The 20951-nt window shown below is 54.3% G+C and overlaps 2 protein-coding genes across 2 annotated transcripts; both read left to right on the top strand.

Annotated features, from left to right (window-relative positions):
* The first annotated feature begins 1260 nt into the window (after positions 1 to 1260).
* Positions 1261 to 10629, top strand: CNKSR1 (connector enhancer of kinase suppressor of Ras 1). Its single transcript, XM_012645913.1, has 21 exons — positions 1261 to 1312; positions 3531 to 3688; positions 3789 to 3970; positions 4550 to 4634; positions 5062 to 5103; positions 5199 to 5303; positions 5945 to 6004; positions 6094 to 6162; positions 6495 to 6596; positions 6677 to 6747; positions 6823 to 6896; positions 7015 to 7130; positions 7208 to 7238; positions 7637 to 7809; positions 8768 to 8841; positions 9010 to 9081; positions 9356 to 9429; positions 9570 to 9631; positions 9727 to 9826; positions 9900 to 10081; positions 10363 to 10629. The coding sequence occupies exons 1-21, from the start codon at positions 1261 to 1263 to the stop codon at positions 10627 to 10629; spliced, it is 2151 nt and encodes a 716-aa protein (XP_012501367.1).
* A 1035-nt stretch (positions 10630 to 11664) lies between these two features.
* Positions 11665 to 20748, top strand: CATSPER4 (cation channel, sperm associated 4). The gene is given in 12 exon segments (XM_012645912.1): positions 11665 to 11699; positions 11741 to 11863; positions 11865 to 11943; positions 12375 to 12518; positions 13952 to 14053; positions 16488 to 16585; positions 16759 to 16879; positions 17087 to 17220; positions 18421 to 18595; positions 19350 to 19561; positions 19881 to 20049; positions 20695 to 20748. Coding segments are annotated over 12 exon segments (1446 nt in total).
* Positions 20749 to 20951: the final 203 nt, after the last annotated feature.

The following is a 20951-nucleotide window of genomic DNA, read 5'->3' as shown; positions in this document are numbered from 1 at the left end:
TCTCCATCACTCTTCTGCATCTCTTGTCTTTAGTTGTTTGCTAATCAACATGAGAGAAGGTGAGTCAAAGACCACCCGCAGTTTAACGTTCTTATTCAAGCTGAGCAAAAACACATTGATGTCATTAAAACAGGACAATTTAATTTGCCAGTCTTGTTATTTAATGTTAATAAACACAAATTACTATGTCATAAAGTTGTGTTTTTATTTTCTTTTATTTCATTTATTTATTTAGTTTTTTAGAGATGGGATCTTGCTGTTGCCCCAGCTGGAGTGCAGTGGCACAAGATCATGGCTCACTGCAGCCTGGAACTCCTGGGCTCAAGGATCTTCCTGCCTCCGCCTTCCGAGTAGCTGGGACTATAGGCATGTGCCACCACGCTCAGCTAATGTTTTTATTTTTATTTTTAGGGATAGGGTCTCACTTATGTTGCCCAGGCTAGTTCTCAAACTCCTGGCCTCACGTGATCCTCCTGCCTCAGCCTCCTGAGTTGCTGGGACTACAGGCGTGAGCCACTTCACCTGGCATACATTTGTGTTTTAAAATATATTTTGATAATAATTGTTCTCCTTGTAATCACGAGCATTTTGTTTTCTGCTTTTAAAAGCATTATTCTGAGAAAGGTTCATAGGACACACCAGATACCAAAGGGCTTCATAGTGCAAAATAAAAGATGAGGGCTAAAAACCCCAGTTCTAAAAGTTTTAGAGCTATTCACTCAGATACTCTGCACAGCTGCCCTATCAAGTGGGAACTATTATATCCGTTTTACAGACTGGGAAACTGAGGCATCCGGGTTAGGGTCAGCCCCAGGTCACACAGCTAACAAGATCTGGCATAGACACTCAGGGGCCTGACCCCCTAACCTCTGTGGTTTGCTACTGCGCTTACCGCTCCTCTGTGGCCCCTTTTTGGGAGCCTGAGGGTCAGGGTCCCACCCTGTGTTCTGAGGTCACTTTGGGGCGGGATCTCAGGCTGGCTCTGAGGTCGCTGGAGTCATACACCTATGTATGACACGGCTCCCTGGCCGGGCGCCCAGCTGCCAAAGCCCTAGGCTGCCTGAAGGGCGGGGCAGGAGGCGGGCGGGCGCCGGCCAATGGCTGTCGCAGCGCCTCACCTGGCCGGACACGTGGGCTCAGGTACGCGCCAGCTCCGCCCCGGGCCCAGGTGGGCCCCTCCCCAGGCCTGGGCTCTGGGAGCGGAAATTCCTGTGCCGGCGGGACGGAGCGGGCGCCGATCCGAGCGGGCGGAGCTCGGCCATGGAGCCGGTAGAGACCTGGACCCCCGGGAAGGTGGCAGCTTGGCTGAGAGGTGGGTGGGGCCGGGGAAGAGTTGGGCTTAAGGGGGGCTAGGTGTGGTGTCCCGCCGGCAGAGGGCGGGGAGAGGAAAAGGAAAAAGAACCTGGGAGTCTATCAGTCGGTTAGTCAGACAACAAGTATTTATACAGCGTCTGCCATGTACCAGGTCCTGTGCTGGGCAGAGGGATAGACGAGATGACCCCGGAGGGTCCGAGCACCCCGAAGGGGGTCCCCCATGGCCGCAGCATCCCCAGAGGCCGCCAGGGTGGCGGGGGGAGGCTGTGTTGTGTAAACAGAAGGGAGGCCTGGCAGGCCACGCCCACTCTATCTCCTTCATCTTCCCTGGCCCCAGGGCCCGGGAAGGCTATTATTAAACCCATTTTTCAGAAGCAGAAACTGAAGCACAGAGCTAGGAAGTGACCTGTGCAGTCTCGGAATAGGGCCCACCATGGTGTCCTTTTCCCTTCTTCCCCTGAGAGAAGTAGAAGCCCCAGCCAGACTGAAGGGGGTGACACAGCCCCACCCTGGGGCTCCCATCAGAGAGGGGATGCCGGCAGGCTCAGGGAGCCCAGACCGATGGGAAAGGACACACTGCAGACAGACTCAGAGAAGTGAGAGCCTCTGACCGCATGGCTGGGAGGGGAGAGGTGAGTCAGGACGTCCCTCCCAGAGAGGGGAGCTGGAACACACTGGGGACAGGCTCGGGGTGATCCCTGGGTAAGGGCAGGGATTCGGGGCTGGAGTCAGACTCTCACACTGGGTTCCAGGCCCGGCTCCAGCACTCACCAGCTCTGTTTCTCCGGCTGTGAAATGGGAAAGGCAGCTCTGACCTCGTGAAATGGACAAAATGAGCCCATCACTGTGAGACTAGCGTTTGCAGCTCAGTGTCCGGTCTGCTGGGAGGCAGGCAGCCCAACACTTTCGGTGTACTTGGGAAGGAAGTTGCGCAAGGGCCCGTAGCCCGGGAGTACCAGGCTCACGAACTCCCAGCCCAGTGCTCGTAATTAAGGTCACAGAGGGAATGAGGAAGAGCTATTGATCACTCACACATGCACATTCCCCAACTGAGGACCCAGGTCTGGAGGGCAGGAGCTCCTTCAAAGTGAGCCAGCCACTTACCCTGTTTGTGTCAGTTTTCCGATCTATAAAACAGGGATAACAATAGCCCCTACCTCCTAGATACCTGGTGAGGATCAAATGTGTTAATATGTGTAAAGCCCTTAAAACTTTGCCTAGCACACAGTAAGCACTCAGATATTTTTCTTATTTCTGAGTGTTTACCTTGTGCCAGGCACGGGCTAGGGGTTAGAGAGAAATGGTTAAGGCCTGGTCTTTGAAGCGTCTGCAATAAAGTAGGAGAGACCGATGCTCAAGTGCAGGGGTTTGTGGAGGCTTAGGGCACAGTGGGAGCAAGAGGAGAGGCCCCCAGCCCAACTGAGAGTTATGGAAAGATTCCTGGAAGGAGATGAAAACGGGCGTGAAGGAAATGGAACAACAGTCCCGGCACAAGGAATAGCACATGCAAGGACCCTGAGCTCGAAAAGCATTCCAGGTGCTGCAAAGAGTTAGTGCCCTGCATCTGGAGTATTAACCAGGGGGCTATGCCAGGACATGATGCTGGAAAGGCAGGGCCTGCAGATCATGGCAAAGACTCTGGCAATAATAATATGACAGCGGTTATTGACTGTCTACCACCAACCAGACAAGGGTCAGATGCTTGACATAAGTCGTGCCATTTAATACACACATGATTAGAAGGTAGGTACTTTTATCATTCCCATTTTACAGGTGAGGAAACTGAGGCACAGAGCAATTCTATTAGCACTCAGGTCTCCTTGTCTCCAAAGCCCCTTTTTCTTAGCCCCTATATCACTAGTTCTCAGACTTAAAGGAGCATTAAAATCACCTGTAGGATTTGTTGAACTACAAACTGGTGGGCCCCACCTCTGAGTTTCTGATTCAGCAGGTATGGGGTGGGGCCTGAGGACTTGCATTTCTGACAAGTTCCCTGGTGAGGCTGCTGCTGCTGTTCTGGGGCCCACCCTTTGAGAGACACTGCCCTGTGCTCTTCTGCAGTGGCCTCATCTGTGAAATGGGCAGAACACAGCCTGGGTGTCAGGGTTGTCATCAGGGACAGATTGGAGGGAAAGGGGCTTTGTGGGAGTGAGGAACTGGCCCGAAAGGTCATGACACCTCTGTTTCCACCCACGCTGACCCCTGCTCTCCTCCAGGCCTCGATGAATCCCTGCAGGACTATCCCTTTGAGGACTGGCAGCTGCCTGGCAAGTACCTGCTCCAGCTCTGCCCCCGCAGCCTCGAGGCTCTAACTGTGTGGCCTCTGGGCCACCAGGAGCTCATCCTGGAAGGCGTGGAACAGCTCCGGGCCCTGGTGAGTGCCGGCCACGCTGGCTGCAGCTTCCACCACCCCGGGGGTTGCTGATGGGGGGCTGGCTGCTGCCAGGGAGGTGACCTGCCTCCTTCTGGCACAGAGCTCCAGACTACAGACAGAGAACCTGCAAAGCCTGACAGAGGCGTTGCTGGAGGGGACCCATGCCTTCCAGAGCTTAGTCCAGGGCCGCCTGGGGGACTGTGCCGAGACCCCTGCCGATGTCCTCAGTGCGGCTGTGGAGCTGGTGCGTGAGGCCCATGCCCTCCTCTTCTGGCTTAACAGGTACCTGGCTTGGGGTGACTGGTGAGGGGACCCTTCCCATCCTTGGCTTTCTCTAGGGCCTGAGAGAGAAAAATAGAGCTTAGCTCTTGTTCAGATATGGCCGAGCAGGGCAAAGAGGTTAGTCAGTCTGTGCAGGGGCCCTGGGACACTTGGGTTCCCACCCACCCTCCAGTTTGTAATCATAACAGTCTATCAACAACCATTGCATGGAGCTTCCCACCCCCTTCACTGGCTGCTGCTTGTCCCACAGTTCCCACCTCAATGTCACCTCTTGAGGGAAGCCTTCCCTGTTAGACAGTCTCAGAGCTCATTTTACAACATTCGTTACAGTTAAAGTTCAATCATTATTGGTGTCATTATGTCTTTAACATCTGTCTTCCTGGTGCCCAGAACCGGGCCTGGCACATAGTAGGCACATGACAAATAAGTCCTGTGCTAAGCTCTGTAGGTGTGTCAGTCATCTCCTCTGCTCCAGTCCAAACCCATCGGAGCAGGTATCATCCCCAAGTCTCAGGTGAGTGATCAGCTCCAGGTTGTTAAGCACAGTCCCTTGACCACTGTGCCATCCTCCCCCACCAGGTACCTCTTCTCCCACTTAAATGATTTCTCAGCCTGCCAGGAGATCGGGGAGTTGTGTGGCGAGCTGGGCCAGGCCTTGCAGGAGGTAAGAGATCCAAGGGCCAGGTTTGGCCCATGCCCTAGAAACAAGGCCAGGCTTGAGCTTTTTATAACCTGTGAATCAGCCCAGGTTCGGGTGTGAGGGCTGGGACGAGCAAGGCAGGAAGAGAGCAGGCCCGACTGCTGGGTACGGGGCAAGGGGGCCTGGGGTTTCCTAGCTGGCAGGGGAAGCTCAGGAAGTTTGTCTCTGGAGGAGGTGGGAGGGGAAGGCATGGGTGGTGACTTCCAGGGGCCTGGTGTCAGGGGGATGAGTCCTTGGGGTTGAAACCCTGAGGACCTATAGTTCTGGGCAGGGGGCCAGCGTAGGAGAAGCAGGGAGGGACTGTGGGGAATGCCACCTGCCCCCAGGAGAAGGCACCCCCCGTTACCACCCCAAATCAGGGGAGGCCCCCACTCTCTCACTCTGCTTCCAGGACTGCCCAGCAGCTGCGAAGGAGAGCACAGTCCTGAGGATCGTGAGTCTGTGGGGTTCTGTGGGGCTGAGAGGGGTGCGGGGATGGGGGGGTGAGCTCAGACTAGACAGCCTGCTCTCCTCCCCCACCATCCCCAGTGCAGCGAGGTGGCCACGATCTGCCACAACATCCTGAGCTACAGCCCGGAGGAGCTGCTGGAGCAGAGGGCTGTGCTTGAGCGGGTGCAGCTGGACGATCCTTTGGTGAGCCCTGACCTCTCACCTCTCACTTCTGACCCCTTGGCAGCCTTGTCTGGGGCCCTGAAATATGGTCCAGAATCCCACAGAATCCTTTTTCTTTTTTTGTTTATTTTTTTTTTTCATTTTTTTTCCCCCTCCTCATTCTTCCAGTTTACCCACAGAGTCTTCTACTGCTGTGGCTGGAAGGCCTTTTTGTACAGATGTTAAAATGTGGGCCCAGAGGACTTGTCTGGGGTCTCACTGTTACTCTGCTCCTGCCCCATCCTGAGGGGCTGCACTGGCATGGTCTCAGGTGGCACGTTCCAGCCGTGGACACAGACCTGGCATGAGCTCTGGGCAGGTCAGGGGGAAAGGAGAGGGCATGGGCCTGTCCACTTTAATCTTTCACCAACTTAAGAAACCAGAGCCCTGGCCCTGCCTATCCTTCCAGGAAGGTTGCTGAGAAGCTGGTACCTCAGAAATCAGTGTCTCCAGCTTCCCTCTGGCCCTTATTAGAGGAGGAGGCACAGCAAGCCCAGGGTCACACAGAAGTTGGGGCAGTGCCAGCTTGGGCCAGCTCTTTCCCCAGTTCCACCTACCTTAGAGTCCAGGCACTGGCCCTGCCGCCCCCCAGCCCTGGGTGACTGCAGCCTCTGACTCTGCAGGGCCTGGAAATCCACACCACCAGCAACTGCCAGCACTTCGTGTCCCGAGTGGGCACCCAGGTGAGAGCCCCACACCCTTCTCAGACACCCACCCCCAAGCTCTCCCATCCACCAGCCAAGCCAGCTTCCGGCCCCATTCCCCATGCCAGGTCACCACCGAGTCCCGACTGCAGATCTTGCCTGGAGACGAGGTTGTCCAGATCAACGAGCAGGTGGTGGTGAGTGAGGACGGGGACGTGGTGGGACGTAGAGGCACAGGGTAGAACCCAGGGCTGGGGCAGGGAAAGCAACCAAGGGCTCTGCCCCATGGGGAGACCAGGGCTGTGGGAGCTGCCTTCCGTGAGAGGGGCCAGCTCAGGGAGGTCCGAGCAGTCTCTGCAGAGCTGAGGTAAAGGGCCCAGGAGGCTCCCTGGAGGTGGCATGCGGGGAGGCAGAGTGGGAGGCTTAGGGAGCTGTGAGCGAGGGCGAGAATCGGCGGTTGCTCCCGAGCCCCCTGCCCAACTAGATGCCAGACCAGTGTCTCTGCCTGGCCTCCTGCCCTCTACCCTAGGTGGCCTGGCCCCATAAGAATGTGGTGAGGGAGCTGCTACGGGAGCCAGCCGGGGTCAGCTTAGTCCTGAAGAAGATCCCTGTGCCAGAGACCCCCCCACAGGTACCTGCCCCCGCCCCCACCCCCACCTGCTTTCAGACCCCTGTCTCAGCTCCATCACCCTGTTTCTGGTTGTTCCCCAGACACCCCAACAGGCCCTGGACAGCCCACACCCGAGGAGCCAGTCGCCGTCCCTGGCCTCCTTGTCTCCCAGGTAACAGACTCTGCTCCGGGTGTGTCTTGGTGGGGGGACCATGGGGCTCATCTCATCTCTGCTTGCCCTCCCCAGGGCCTCATCTGAAGACCTCTTTGCCTTCGATTTGACTTCAAACCCAATTCCTGGGCCCAGCCCTGCCTGGAGAGGTAGTTTCAAAGCCCTGCCAGCTGGTGGGTGCCCGGTTCTGACCCCTTGGTGCTGACACTACCCCACCCCCAGGCCTGGGCTCATGGACCTCCCTGCTCTCTCCTCCCTCCGGGACAGACTCTACCTCCCTTGATCCTGAGCCCCTGCCCACCCTCCCTACACTCCCAGCCACACCCCCAGCAGGGGTAGCAGAGACTCCTGAGGCTCCAGGGCCCCCACGATGCCCTGACAAGGTGAGCTCAGGGTCTCAGCAAGGGGGGGTATGGGCTCTGGACCTAGACCCTCTCTAATCCATTTATTGTCCTTGCAGAGTCCTGCTCTTGGTCGGAAGAAATCAAAAGGTATGAGGTGCACCTGACTGGGTGGGGGTCCCCCCCATATGAGGGGCTCTTAGATCTTTACAGTACTGGGAAAGACCCCCCCCCACACACACACACAGCCTCTCCTGGAAACAGCTGTTTCTGGGGTCAGACAGACCCGTGCTCCCAGCCCACGCCTTTCACCAGCTCTGTGACCGAGCAAACGGCTTATCTCTAATCTTCAGTTTCCTTGTCTCTAAAATAGGAAGGGTCATCCCCACCCCATCACATCCCACATGTGATGACACATGTAAATTCTGAACACAGTGCATGGGTTTGAACATCTCAGTGGGGGGTGCTCGTGGGGGAAAGGGAGCGGGCCGGGGGGCCTGGTTGCCTTGCCAGCCCCTGGCTGACTGGGCTGTGCCACGCCGCTGCAGGCGTGGCGACACGGCTGAGCCGCCGGCGGGTGTCATGCCGGCAGCTGGGCCGGCCGGACTGTGACGGCTGGCTCCTGCTGCGCAAGGCACCTGGTGGCTTCATGGGCCCGCGCTGGCGCCGCTGCTGGTTTGTGCTCAAAGGACACACGCTCTACTGGTACCGCCAGCCCCAGGTGAGACCTCCGTACACACACACACACACACACACACACACACACACACACACACACACGTATACACAAGCAAGTGAGTCACCTCAAGGCCACAATTCTTATCTCTACTCCACCATCCACTCCACCTGTGGTCATAGGCCGGCCCCAGACCTTCCCAGGCCCCAGTGTTCCCATCTGTAAAAGGGGGACTCTCTTCTGAGAGAAACGAGTTAATATGTATGTAAAAGCAGTTTGGAAAAGGTATCATAGGAGGTGTAAGGAAAAATCACTTTTATTCTGCCCCCTTTCCTTCCTCTTCCAACATGCCGTCCATCCCAGTGATGGGCCACTCATTCAATTGTTTATTCATTCAACAAACATTCAGGTGCCTACTGTGAACCCAGCTCTAGGCTGGGCACTGGGGACACAGAGAACTGGATGGTTTCTGCTCCTCCAGAACTTAGAGGCTAGTAGGGGAGAGGGATGAATAGACACCGAAGGACAACGTAGGGAATGTGTGCTAAGATGAGCGAAAAGCTGAGGGGACGTGCGGGAGCTCAGCAGAGGTGTCTGGTGTAGCTAGCCTGAGAGATCCAGAAGCTTCTGAGAAAGTAATACCTGGGGGTTAGTCAGATGAAAAGGAGGAAGAAAAGCAGGAAGAGAGACAGCGTTTGCAAAGCTTAGTGGTGTGAGCAGCTTTGTGTGTGTCTAGTAAAGGAACAAAGGCAGGAGCAGGCTCCTGTGGCTGCTTCTCTGGACATCTCTGGCTCCCCTTTCCTGGCTCAGATGTACCCCTTGGCCACATCTCCTCCCCCGACCCTAGATTCCTTCCCTGAGCCCCAGAAACTGAGAGACGTGCAGTTAGAGAACCCAGGAGATGCCCTCTCCCCTCCCCTGCCCTCAGGAGCCCAAGGGTAACTAGGAACCACCTCAAGGGTATTGGGGTTCCAAGCTGGTCCTCACGCTGTGATCCCCCCAGGATGAGAAGGCCGAGGGCCTCATCAATGTCTCCAGCTATAGTCTGGAAAGTGGACATGATCAGAAGAAAAAATAGTTAAGTCCTGGGGTATGATGGGCTGGGGGGCGGGGAGAGAAAGGGACAGGAAGGGTGATGGGATAGGGGCGGGAGGCATGGCAGGTGGCTGGGATGCTTGGTCCAGCCTCTCTGGGCTCTGGGCCAGGCACACCCAGGCTGAGTGAGGCCCCTTCGCTCCCTGGCAGTGTGTTCCAGCTCACCCATGACATGTACAAACCCTTCATCTTTGCTGCCGATACCCTGACGGATCTGAGCATGTGAGTGCCATCCTCCCCCGCCCTACTCCCACGTGACTCCCAACCTCTGAGTGCTTGGGAGCCTGGGTGCAAATCCCAGCCCTCTGACAGCGGTTGGTCAAGGTATTCCCTTCCCTAAGCCTCAGTTTCATCATCTATCAAATGGACAAATAAGAGTTCTTACCTCTTGGAGTTGCTCTGAGGATTAAATGAGAAGATGATGTTAAAAAGCCCCTGGTGTACAGTAGGGCCTCAGCCAATGGAAACTCCCTGAGACCCGTTTGCTCCTCCATAGGTGGGTGCGCCACCTCATTACCTGCATTTCCAAGTACCAGTCTCCAGGCCGGGCTCCCCCACCCCGAGAGGAAGGTGAGTGTCTCACAGGGGTGGGTGGGAGGAACCCTCCCCTGACCTGTCTTTCCTGGGAGGGGAGCAAGGACCTCAAATACCCCAGCCCACTTCCTTGCCTCCCAAACCCTGTGGGTTCCCACCTGCCTGTCCCACCCCAGACTGCTACAGTGAGACGGAAGCAGAAGACCCTGACGATGAGGCTGGGTCCCGCTCAGCCTCGGTGAGTAGGGGACGGCTCGGGGTAGGAGGCGGGGGGTAAACAGCAGGGCGTGGAGCTCGGGCTGATCCCCTCCTCTCCTTGCGCCCTGCCTGCAGCCCAGCTCGGCTCAAGCTTGGAGTCCACTCCATGGAGACACCTCCCCTGCAGCCACCCCCACACAGCGCAGCCCACGGACCTCCTTTGGCTCCCCAGCAGGTGCTGGGCTGGCGTTGGGAGCTGGGCTGGGGGCTGGGTGGGCACATCCTCATTCTGCCGCCCCCTCCCACAGACAGCGGCGAAGGGGCACTGGAAGGAATGGTACGGGGGCTGAGGCAGGGTGGCGTGTCGCTTCTGGGCCAGCCACAGCCCCTGACCCACGAACAGTGGCGGAGCTCTTTCATGCGGCGCAACCGAGACCCCCAGCTCAATGAGCGAGTGCACCGTGTGCGGGCGCTACAGAGCACACTCAAGGTCAGCTGCGGGTGCTGGCACGGCAAGGGACTGGGCTCTGGCCTTCAGGTTTTGGTTTGTGGCTCTCAGCCTCGCCTGGGCTCTGGACGGCAGGCTCAGCTCTGGGCTCAGCTGTAGACTGGGCCAAGTGCTAGGTTCTGAGTCGGGATTTAAAGTCACATCTCGACAACTTGTGCTAGGCTGGCCAGGTGCTGGGTTCTAGGCACTGGACTCCAGAGTTAGCTCTGGGCTTGTGTTCTGCCCCCCTCCCTGGGTGATCATGGCCCCTACTCCCCTCACAGGCAAAACTGCAGGAGCTGCAGGCTCTGGAGGAAGTGCTAGGGGACCCCGAGCTGACGGGAGAGAAGTTCCGCCGGTGGAAGGAGCAGAACCAAGAGCTGTACTCAGAGGGCCTGGGGGCCTGGGGAGTGGTGCGGGCTGAGGGAAGCTCCTACATCTCGACCTCTGACTCCAGAGAACAGTCCTCCGACCCCCTGCCCTCTGACCCCGAGGAGCACTCCCATCTCTGCCCCCTGACCTCTGACCCTGGCCAGCACCCTAGCGCCTGACCTGTAGCCCAAGAACTACCTCAACCCCAGCCTCTGACATCTCTAGGATGGAGCAGCATCCCTGGATTGTGCTCAGGGCCAAAGCAGCTAGTCCACGGTCTCGCCTCCGCCTGGGCTGCCGCCACTCCCGCCTCCCCCGGAGGGGGGAGAGTGAGCTTTGCCTCCCCCTTGCTGAAGAAGAAACTCTCCCACCCCATCCTCAGATCTGTGGGGGTGCAGCCCTACCCCTCAGCCCCTTGGCAGTTCTCCCCCAAACCAGGTCTGTACAGGCATTCTTTATTTGACATGAGGGACACTCTCCAACCAAATAAAGTCAATTTCTCTAAAAATGAATCTACGTGTGCTTTTACTTCCATATTAAAATCAGGAACCTGCCCCCAGAGGAGAATGGGGGTGGGGGGATGCTCTTAGCCAGAGGGTAGGTGGCTGGCCCCCTGCGCAGCCCACTGGCCTTGGCTCTGCGCAGAGCTCCACACCTGCTGGGTGTTGGGTGGCTGACCTGTGCTGGTGAGGGCCCCACTCACGTTCGCCTCTCTCCAGCCCTTTGGAGGCCAGGGATGGTGTCCTATCCCATCCCCAAGGGGACTAAATGAGAAGCTTTCACTTTGCAGATGGGGAAACATACCTTGTCCAGAAGGGCAGAGTGGGCAGCCCTGGGGACCGGGCTGGTGGGACGGGGAGGTGTGCAGGCTGAAGGCTGCCCTGGGGAAGGCCCCGGGCAGAACACCTCTCTCCTCTCCTCTGCGCAGCTTCACCCCAGCTTCGGGATCCTTGGCCAGGTGGGACTCCATCCAGGCTGCACAGGAGACCTGAACTGCTCCCAGCAGCCTCTGACCCCTGACCCCAGCAGCCCCACAGCATCCCTGGCTTCCTCTGTGTCGTAGGGGCCAATGGGAGGAGCTCCTCTCAGGGCTGGAACTCGTTGGTGGAATGCAGAAGGCTGGAAGTCACAGATGCCTCTGTGAGATCACCACGAGGGGGAGTGAGACTGCTTGGAAAGAAGTTTCTTTGAAAGTAGGAAGAGATTGAGCAACCATGGCCGATAACCAAAAGGCCTGGTGGCAGCAATGGTCGGACACCAACTATGCCAGACATGTGGCCCCACTGGTAGGTGACTTCTATCTGGCTCCACTGCCCACACTGGCGTCCTGGGGTGGGGTGGGGCAGGGTGGGTGCAAGAGGACCACATGGGGTCTGGAGAAGCAGTAACTGCACTGACGGGACCTCCTCCCCCCACAGAGGACCATTCACGAGTCCTACGTGCAGCCAGAGGAGCATGTGCTCATCAACCGCCAGGACATCATGAGTAGCAAGGTAAGGGTGGCCTCGCCCAACGATGGCCCTTCTACAGCTGTGCCCATGGCAGCAGGCCCTCATGGTAACTCTGCCCCCTATGTCCCTAGAGGACCCTCCCCAGCAGTGACACCTGCAGCGACTCCCCCCATGATATGTTAGTAAGTGCCTTGCAGTGCCCCCCACAGGAACCCCTATAAATGGCAGTCATCACCCTCAGAGACCCCCAAAAGAGATTCTCCTACAATGACCTCCACAAAGATCCCCCAGCAGTCACACACTTTCAGTGAAGGGAGTGACCTCTACACTGATGCCCCCCTTCCGCGATCCCCTCTCATGCAACTTCTCCCCCTAGAGTGGCCCCCAGGGACCCCTATTTACTGAGAGGAAACATCCAGGCAGAGGCCTCCTATGGTGACGGCTGCCTGAAGGAAGGTCCTGCCCTCTCCTAGGACGCCTGGGACTTGCAGGAGCACATCACCGGCATGTACATCAAGCAGCTGCTCCGACACCCCGCCTTCCAGCTGCTGCTGGCCCTGCTGCTGGTGATCAACGCCATCACCATCGCTCTCCGCACCAACTCCTCCCTTCACCAGGTGGGACACCAGCCTGACTCTAACTGGGAGCCTGGGGCAAGACACTTGCTTCTCCAGGCCTCAGGCTCCTCATCTGAAGAGCTCCTTGGATGCTCTTCTAGGGTCTGTCAGCCCTGATCTTCTCAGGATCTGGAGATCAAGGAAGACTTCATGGTGGAGGGGGCTCTGGAGCCTGGCTTTGAGAAATGCATTGGATTTGTAGAGAAAGGGTAGGGGAAGAACGGTGTGAGCAGAGGCAGGCCAGTGGGCACCCTGTGCAGAAGAGTATCCAATCTAATCAACCGTCACTAAGGGAGAATCACGCTGTGCCAGGCACTGACTGTGTTCAGTGTTGGGGTTCCAGGTGTAAGCACAACAGACCCAGTTCCTGTTTCAGACACACAAACACATGTCGTTACAAATGCCCGAGTAGCATCTAGAGTTCATGGAAGCTGAAAGAAGGCAATCAAACCTAACCTGGGAGGTCAGAAAAGGCTTCCTGGAAAATGTGCCACTTAAGCTAAGATTAAAGAATGAGTGTGAGTTGGCCAGGTAAAGAGAGGTGGGGAATAATAGTGTTTTGGGCAAAAAAAACAGCATGTGAGAGAGTTCTGTGTGTCCAACTTGCAGTTCAGTATGGCTTTGGTCTTATCCTTGATGTTTTAATTTCTTACAAGGAGTGTGTATATATATATATATATATGTATGTATTATGCTATTTAAAATCAACTTTTTTTTAAAGACAAAGTCTCGTTCTGTTGCCCAGGCTGGAGTGCAGTGTCATTATATCTTACTGCAACCTCAAACTCGTGGACTCAAGTGATTCTTGCGCCTAAGCCCCCTGAGTAGCTGGGACTACAGGTGTGCACCACCACGCCAAGCTAGTTGGTTTTGATTTCTTTTTTTATAGAGAATTAAGTCTTGCTATGTTGCCCAGGCTGGTCTCGAACTCCTGGTCTCAAGCGATCCTCCTGCCTCAGCCTCCTATAGTGCTGGGATTATAGGCATGAGCCACTGCACCCGACCTAAAATCAATATTTTTAAAATGTCCAGTGTGTTGCACCAAATGAGTTCAGAGAGGTGGCCAGTGGCCAGATCTCACAGAGTCTTTAAATTATGTTAAGGAGGATGGCCTTTTCCTATGTCCATGGAAAGCCAGGGAAGGATTTAAAGCATTGGAGTGGAGTGACCAGACATGTGTTTTAGAAAACATACCTGCAGGTTTAGAAAACGTACCCTGGATGGTAACATGAAATGACGTGTGAATGGTCTCAGCACGGTGCGTGGCATGCACATGGACAGTGTGCTGTAAAGGGAGCGACAAGGATGCTGGGGACCAAGAACAGCAGAAATATGGGCCTTCCCTCCCCAGCAGACATCCTCTCCCCCTGGCTCAACCAGGCCCCACTCCACTGACCTCTCTGCCCCTCTCTTTTTCTCTGTCTTCCATGTAGAAACACTATGAGTTGTTCTCTACCATAGATGACATTGTGCTGACCATCCTTATCTGTGAGGTTCTCCTCGGCTGGCTCAATGGCTTCTGGATTTTCTGGAAGGTGAGATCCTGGGCCCTTCCTGCCATGGCCCCTCCCCCTCCCCTGGGGACTGCAGTCCCTGCCCCTGTACTCCTGGCCCTGCAAACTGAGGATGTGTGTGTGTGTAACGAGAGAGAGAGAGAGAGAGAGAGAGAGAGAGAGAGAGACAGACAGACAGAGAGAAAGAGAGAGGGAGGGAGGGAAGGAGGGAGAAAAAGTGTTAGTTCTGAGATGTGTGTGATATGGCAGAAAATAACTTATATCAGAAGTGTAGCCTCCTCCTTGGGTTCCAATTCCAATCCCTGCTCCAGCCCAGCCTTCCCCAGCTCTGAAGTCTTGAGCAAACCTTCATTTCCTCATCTGAGAAATGGGACTGAGAGCATCTCCCTTAACTTACAGGGCTCTAGAACAGGGGTCAGCAAGTTTTTTCTGTAATGAGACAACTAAGAAATACTTTAAGCTTTACGGCTACATGGTCTCTGTTACGATGACTGGCCTCTGCAGGTTTCCCCATTTACTTGCTTTCCTCCTGCTCTCAGACTCACTCAGATGTCTTCTCTTCCAGGAAGTTGTCCTGTCTTTCCCAGGCTAGGTGGAGTGCTGCTCTGTGTCTCCATGAGGCTGTGTACTTATGTCTCTCCCGTGGAGTTAAAATTTACTGCCTATCCCTCTCCCTCAAAATTGTCTTGGAGCCTAACAGCTCACAAAAATCCTATATCCTCAGGAACTGGCTTCGAGTATGGCATATGGCAGGAACTCAGTACTGAGGGGACACAGGAATGGCTCTGTAGACAGGCAGACTTGTACCTGCTGTGTGTCTGTAGGCTCAGACTCACTGAGCATAAGAGGCCAGGAAGGCTTGTGTTTATTGGACTGCCCAATAAATTTAAGAATATTTTTTCCATTAGAAAATAGTTTCCCTTCAGTACCCAAACTAAATTAGTTTTTAAAAATAGTGTTCCTTCAGTACCCAAACTATTTTTTAAAAATAGTTTTCTTTTTGAATATTTAATACAGATACGTATTTGTCAAAACTATATTGAAAGATACACACATATATGTAGTCATTATTGTGGTAAAAATAAATACATTTTTTTTTTCATGACAGAGCCTCACTCTGTTGCCCAGGCAAGTGCTATGGTGTCAGCCTAGCTCACAGCAACCTCAAACTCCTGGGCTCAAGCAATCCTCCTGCCTCAGCCTCCTGAGTAGCTGGGACTACAGGCGCGCACCACCACGCCCAGCTAAATTTTCTATTTTTAGTAGAGACAGGATCTCCCTCTTGCTCAGGCTGGTCTCGAACTCCTGAGCTCAAGCGATCCTCCCGTCTCGGCATCCCAGAGTGCTGGGATTACAGACATGAGCCACGGCGCCCAGCCCCCAAATAATTTTTTTATAGAAGGTACACTCAATTCTTGTTTCCCCTCCTATCCTGTCGTCCCCTTTCCCCTACCCCCATCCTCTTGAGGTGATCTTTTTCTTTTTCTTTCTGTTTTTTCTTCTTTTTAAAATTTTATTTCAGACTATTACGGGGCTTTTATTATCTTTAGTCTCTTATTTATCCTCCCAGTATTTAATTTTATAGTCATCAGCAAGTATGTACATACTTTGAATCCTCCCTTTCCTAACAGTAGCGTACTATAAACGCTATTCTGTACTTTGCTTTTGTCACTTAATAGTTCCTGCCAGTCTTTCTGAGTCAGTACACGGACATCTGTCTCATTTTTCTTTTTATGGCTACACAGGACTCCACTGAATGAATGTGCCATAGCTTGTCCAACCAGTCTCCATTGCTGGACACTTTGGTTCTTTTCAACCTTATACAAAAGTCAGTTTGTACCTTTACCAGAGTAGCTGCGGGTCATATTTCTAGAAGTGGGATCACTGGTCAAGTTTTTCATGCATGTGAGCCTTCTCCCCCGACTCCCATTCCTGTGTGAATGAGTGCCTTATTGGACAAGAGGCTCGCAAATTTGCCTGTCTCCCTTCCTTCTACTGTGAGAGCTATTTCGCTTTGGAACTGACTGCTGAAGCTGTATTCCTTGATGTTTTTGCTAATATTTATTTTCAGTTTACAAATAATTGCAGTGTGTATCACACAAATAGGGGCAGCCAAATGTTTTCGGGTCACTTAACTGTAAGGCAAGGCCATTTGCAGCAGTCCACTAGCCAAAGTGGGTGCTTAGCTCAGGGACTAGCCATGTATACATCAGAGTCTTCCCTGTGTGTGTTTGAGACTGTACTTGTCTGTTGACACATGCATGGAACAGTGCATACACGTGTGTTTTGTGGCATGTCTGGGGGCCAGCAAGGTAACAGCAGTGGATGGTAGCTGATTGTCCCTTTTCTAAGAGGACATTGAACCCCCCCTATCCTTGGGGTGTAGGGAGGGCAGACTCAGGATGCACCCATGGGCTGGGCATGACAGACCCCACTGAGGCTGGCCCACCCCCAGGACGGCTGGAACATCCTCAACTTCCTTATCATCTTTATCTTGCTCTTGGGGTTCTTCATTAACGAACTCAATGTCATCTCTATCAACTACACCCTCAGGTGAGCTGGGAGCTCTGGAGAAAAGAGGGGACCTGTCTGGAACCCAGGAATGAAGTTGGGGGGTAGTTATCAGCTGCGAATCAGCTCTGCCTCTCTGGGCAGTTGGTGGGAGGCAGTGAGGAGGGAGGGGTCTGGGAAGGGCTGAGGGGTGGCCCTAAGAGGCTCTGCCACAGGGCGTTACGTCTGGTGCACGTGTGCATGGCAGTGGAGCCCCTGGCCCGGATCATCCGCGTTATCCTGCAGTCGGTGCCTGGCATGGCCAACATCATGGCCCTCATCCTCTTCTTTATGCTGGTCAGTGCCCTCCCACACCCCCAGCTGCTCCCCTTCCCTGATCAGGGCCCCTGGGTTGTTGTGAATCAAGGGTGTCTGGAGGAGAGGAAAGGCCCCCAGGCCTGAATCCCTGGGATTCCCTTGGCAGCACCCATTTGTATCCGTTTTCATGTCCTGTCTCCGAGGCCCTTGGGCGAAGCCAGGGTGGGGCTTTGGTCTCTTCCACAGGTGTTCTCTGTGTTTGGGGTCACACTCTTTGGTGCATTCGTGCCCAAGCATTTCCAGAACATGCAGGTTGCCCTGTACACCCTCTTCATCTGCATCACCCAGGATGGCTGGGTGGACATCTACAGTGACTTCCTGTGAGTACTGATGGGGCCGCCAGGCCCTCATTCCAGCCTGGCAAGGAAGGGGCTGGGGCTCCTATGGGGCAGGGAAACTGAGGGGGAGAAAGGCTCTCAATGGGAGTGGGGGCTCCACGGATTGGAATGAGGATGACCTGGCAGAAGGAGTGTTCCCCGGGCTTTAAACTGGGGAAGAGGAAATCCCTGGGGTTGGTCCCTCTGGGTTTGTGGTACTTAGAGCCGTGCCCACCTTGAAACTCCACACATTCAAAGTCCTGCCCTGAGCCTGTTGTGGAGACTTTACCCATCATGCTAAACTGCCGGGTAGCTGGGCCTTGGACAGGAGAACCGGTCTGTAGTTGTGCCTGAGGTTACAGGTCGGCCTCCCAGTATAAGCCCTATTTCTTTCTAGTCCACTCCAGGGAGTGGGTCCCGTTGACCGATTTCTTTTTATCCTTCATGTGAGCATAGAAGCCCAGTAGGTAAAGGGCTTCTGTAGTCACCCGTTATAATACAGTTAGTGGAAAAAAATCACAGACCGCACGATAAAGTTGAACTGTGCTCTTGAGTCTTTGCTCCACCACACTAGTCATGTGACTCTGGGCAAGTTATTTCATCTCTCTTCTGAGCCTCAGTTTCCTCATCTGGAAATTGGGGATTACAATACAATATTAACTATGTCATAGATTGCTGTGAGGATCAGTAGATAAAATCTATATAATGTAAATCTCTTAGCAAAGAGCATGGCACAGATGGCTTCTACTTTTATTAGATAGATGGAGAACTATTTTGGGGGAAAATATTTTATGAGAGATTTACAAGAGGGTAATAACAGCGGGTAACTCAGAGCAGATAAGAGTTTTATCACCCATATATTTTTCTTCTGATCTTTCTATAATATAATGAACTTGAATTATTTTTTATGATAAGAAAAACATGAATGATAGATTAAACTAATAGATTAAACTTGATAATGCTGATGTCCAAATCCCAACCTTTCAGCAGGCTTGGCTAGAGAATCAGCCCATGTCCGGTAATACAGCAGGTGCTCATCAGAGAGTAGCTGCTGAGACAGGAGTAGGGAATTAGATCTGCACAACAGCAGTGACACAGACAAAAGTCCCAGTAGGCCTTGGGATGATTTCCCCATTTCATAGATGAGGAATCTCAGCCTCAAAGGGCCAGGGAGGTTATGGGACCCCTGCTTGCCACCTCTAGGACGGAGAAAAGGCAGTACACAATGGAGATTGGGGGTGCCATCTACTTTACCATCTTCATCACCATCGGTGCCTTCATTGGCATCAACCTACTCATCGTCGTGGTGACCACCAATCTGGAGCAAATGATGAAGGCAGGAGAGCAGGGGAAACGGCCGCAAATAAAGTTTAGTGAGGTGTGTATGGGATGGGGAGGGCAGAAAGCAGGAGAGGGGGGTGTGTGAGGGCAACTTGAGCATGTGTGCGTATGTGTGTGCGTGCACACTCGAGGGCCTGGAGAAAGCCAAGGTGGAGGCCTGGAGACAGCAGCCCCCCACCTTGAGTGCTCACTCACCAGCTGGGGCTTCTGAGGGTGTCAGTTTCCTAGATATGTTTCTATGGCAACTCGAAACTGAGCAGCTGGGTGACCTTACAGCATTTACACAATCTAAGCTTCAATTTTTTTCTCCTGTAAAATGGGAATAACAATAGTACCTACCCCATAGGGCCATTATGAGGATTATAGGGGTAAATAAACAGTGCTTGGCACATAGTAAGCACTCAATAAATGTTAGCTACAGTATTATTCAATCAGGAGGAGGGGAGGGGAGGGGAGAGGAGTACTTCCCAAAGGGTAGAGGCTGGGAGCTCAGGCTTGAAAGTAGTTAGGGCTTTAGAAGTTTGCTGGGTAGGATTTATCAGGGGTGAAATCTAGGAGGAGGGGCCAATTGTGAAAAGCGTGAGAATTTCCAAAGAGGTGGAGGAAGGGCTTGTGCGTTTGAAGTTAAGCTCCCACAGGAAAGCAGGGAGGCCAAGACTGGTTGGAGCTGAAGTGAGGGACATTAGAACTTCCCAGTCCTAAGAGACTCATCTTCCCTGAAGCCAAGCAGGAAAGGTGAGAGGGCATGCTGGCCTGAGCTGTCCATGCCCTCCCTATTCCCCCCTCCCCAGGTAGATTCAGAGGAAGAGGACGGAAGTAACCAGCTGCCACTGGTGCACTGTGTAGTGGCCCGCTCGGAGAAATCTGGTCTTCACCAGGAACCGTTTGTGGGGGGTCCCCTGTCCAACCTCTCAGAAAACACATTAGACAACTTTTACTTGGTGCTTGAGGCAATACAGGAGAACCTGATGAAATACAAGGAGATCCGAGATGAGCTCAACATGTAGGGGGGCTATTGGGGTACCCCCTAATTCCATGACTCAGGGATGGGCGGAGCCTCAGATTCTTCATCTAGTCTCACGCCCTCACCTGGGACAAAGAGAGATTCAGTGACTTGCCCAGGGTCCCACAGCTTACTGGTGGAGGAGCTGGATTCCAGACCTCCGGGTTCCTCCTATCTCACACAAGGGCCTCTATTGTCCCGGGTCTCTATTAGGGCTGAGATGGAGGGTGGAGGGGGGTGCATGCCAGGGAAGAGGTGGAAGGGCTGCTTCCCTCCTCTGCAGCCCTCCCTCCCCAACCACTCCTGGCTCCGACCCTAGGATCGTGGAGGAGGTGCGCTCTATCCGCTTCAACCAGGAGCAGGAGGCAGAGCTATTGCACAGACACTTGTCCGTGACCATGCTGTCCATCGACAGCAGGTCCTCCACAGACATCTGGGAGCTGACTAAACAGCAAGACTTGCTCACTGCGCTGGCCAACAGGGATAAGGTGCGTCTTCCCTCTCCTACCCAATCGGTACTCACCCTGACGCTCCACTCAGCCCAGCCCAGCCCAGCCTCTGGCCCGTTTGTCAAGGTTTCTACTTATTCCAAGATCTGGGCTGCCTCTTAAACCCCACCCAGCCACCCACCCCAGCTGTCACGGCCCCCATCGGGTTAGATGCCACGCTTTACTTCTTCACCAAGGTCACACCCCCTCCCATCAGGCTCGGTCCAGGCCAGTTTCTTCTTTAGCGCCTTTGAACCTACCCTCTCTTAGCGTGTGTGGCTTGAGCCAGCTCAGTTCATGCGTAGTGGCAGATACCTAGGCCCATTGTGGGCAAAGGACCCACAATATCAATATTGATATCAAACTGGTCCTATCTGGATGCATAAAAGCAGCCTCCTCCTGAGGGGGGAAGCTTCTGGAGAGAAAAGGGCACACACCCATGTTAGTTCCTTTCTCTGTTTCCCACGCCATCTGACTGGGATACAGCCTGGGCTCCCCAGCTCAGAGAGGGTACTAGGTAGGATCAAGTTAGACCTACTTCCCTGGGAGGCCTGGCCAGGGCAGCTTTGAGCCTGGAGGAGGGGAGTAAGGGAGAGTCTGCCATGTCAGGGTAGGGGATTGAAAAGAAGACCTGTTGGTTTGCAGGTTCAAGAGTCTAACACAAACATACTCCTTAACAAACACAAGAACAGTTCCTGAGAGGCCGAGATGGGAGCCAAGGGGCCTGCACACACACACCCAGCCACCGCGTCGTCCTGCGTCCCTGGCTTGGCACAGCCTGGCCCAAGCCCGTCTTCTCCCTCACACCTGGGCAGAGGCTGGGGGCTGTGAGGGCAGCAGCATCTGCAGGGCTTCTGCCTGTGAGCCCCAGGTCCAGAGGAGTTGGGATGGAGGAGAATGCT

Source organism: Propithecus coquereli, unplaced genomic scaffold (genome assembly GCF_000956105.1).
Source record: "Propithecus coquereli isolate 6110/MARCELLA unplaced genomic scaffold, Pcoq_1.0 Scaffold239, whole genome shotgun sequence".
Taxonomy (NCBI): Eukaryota; Metazoa; Chordata; class Mammalia; order Primates; family Indriidae; genus Propithecus; species Propithecus coquereli.
This window is presented reverse-complemented; position numbering and strand designations above follow the sequence as displayed.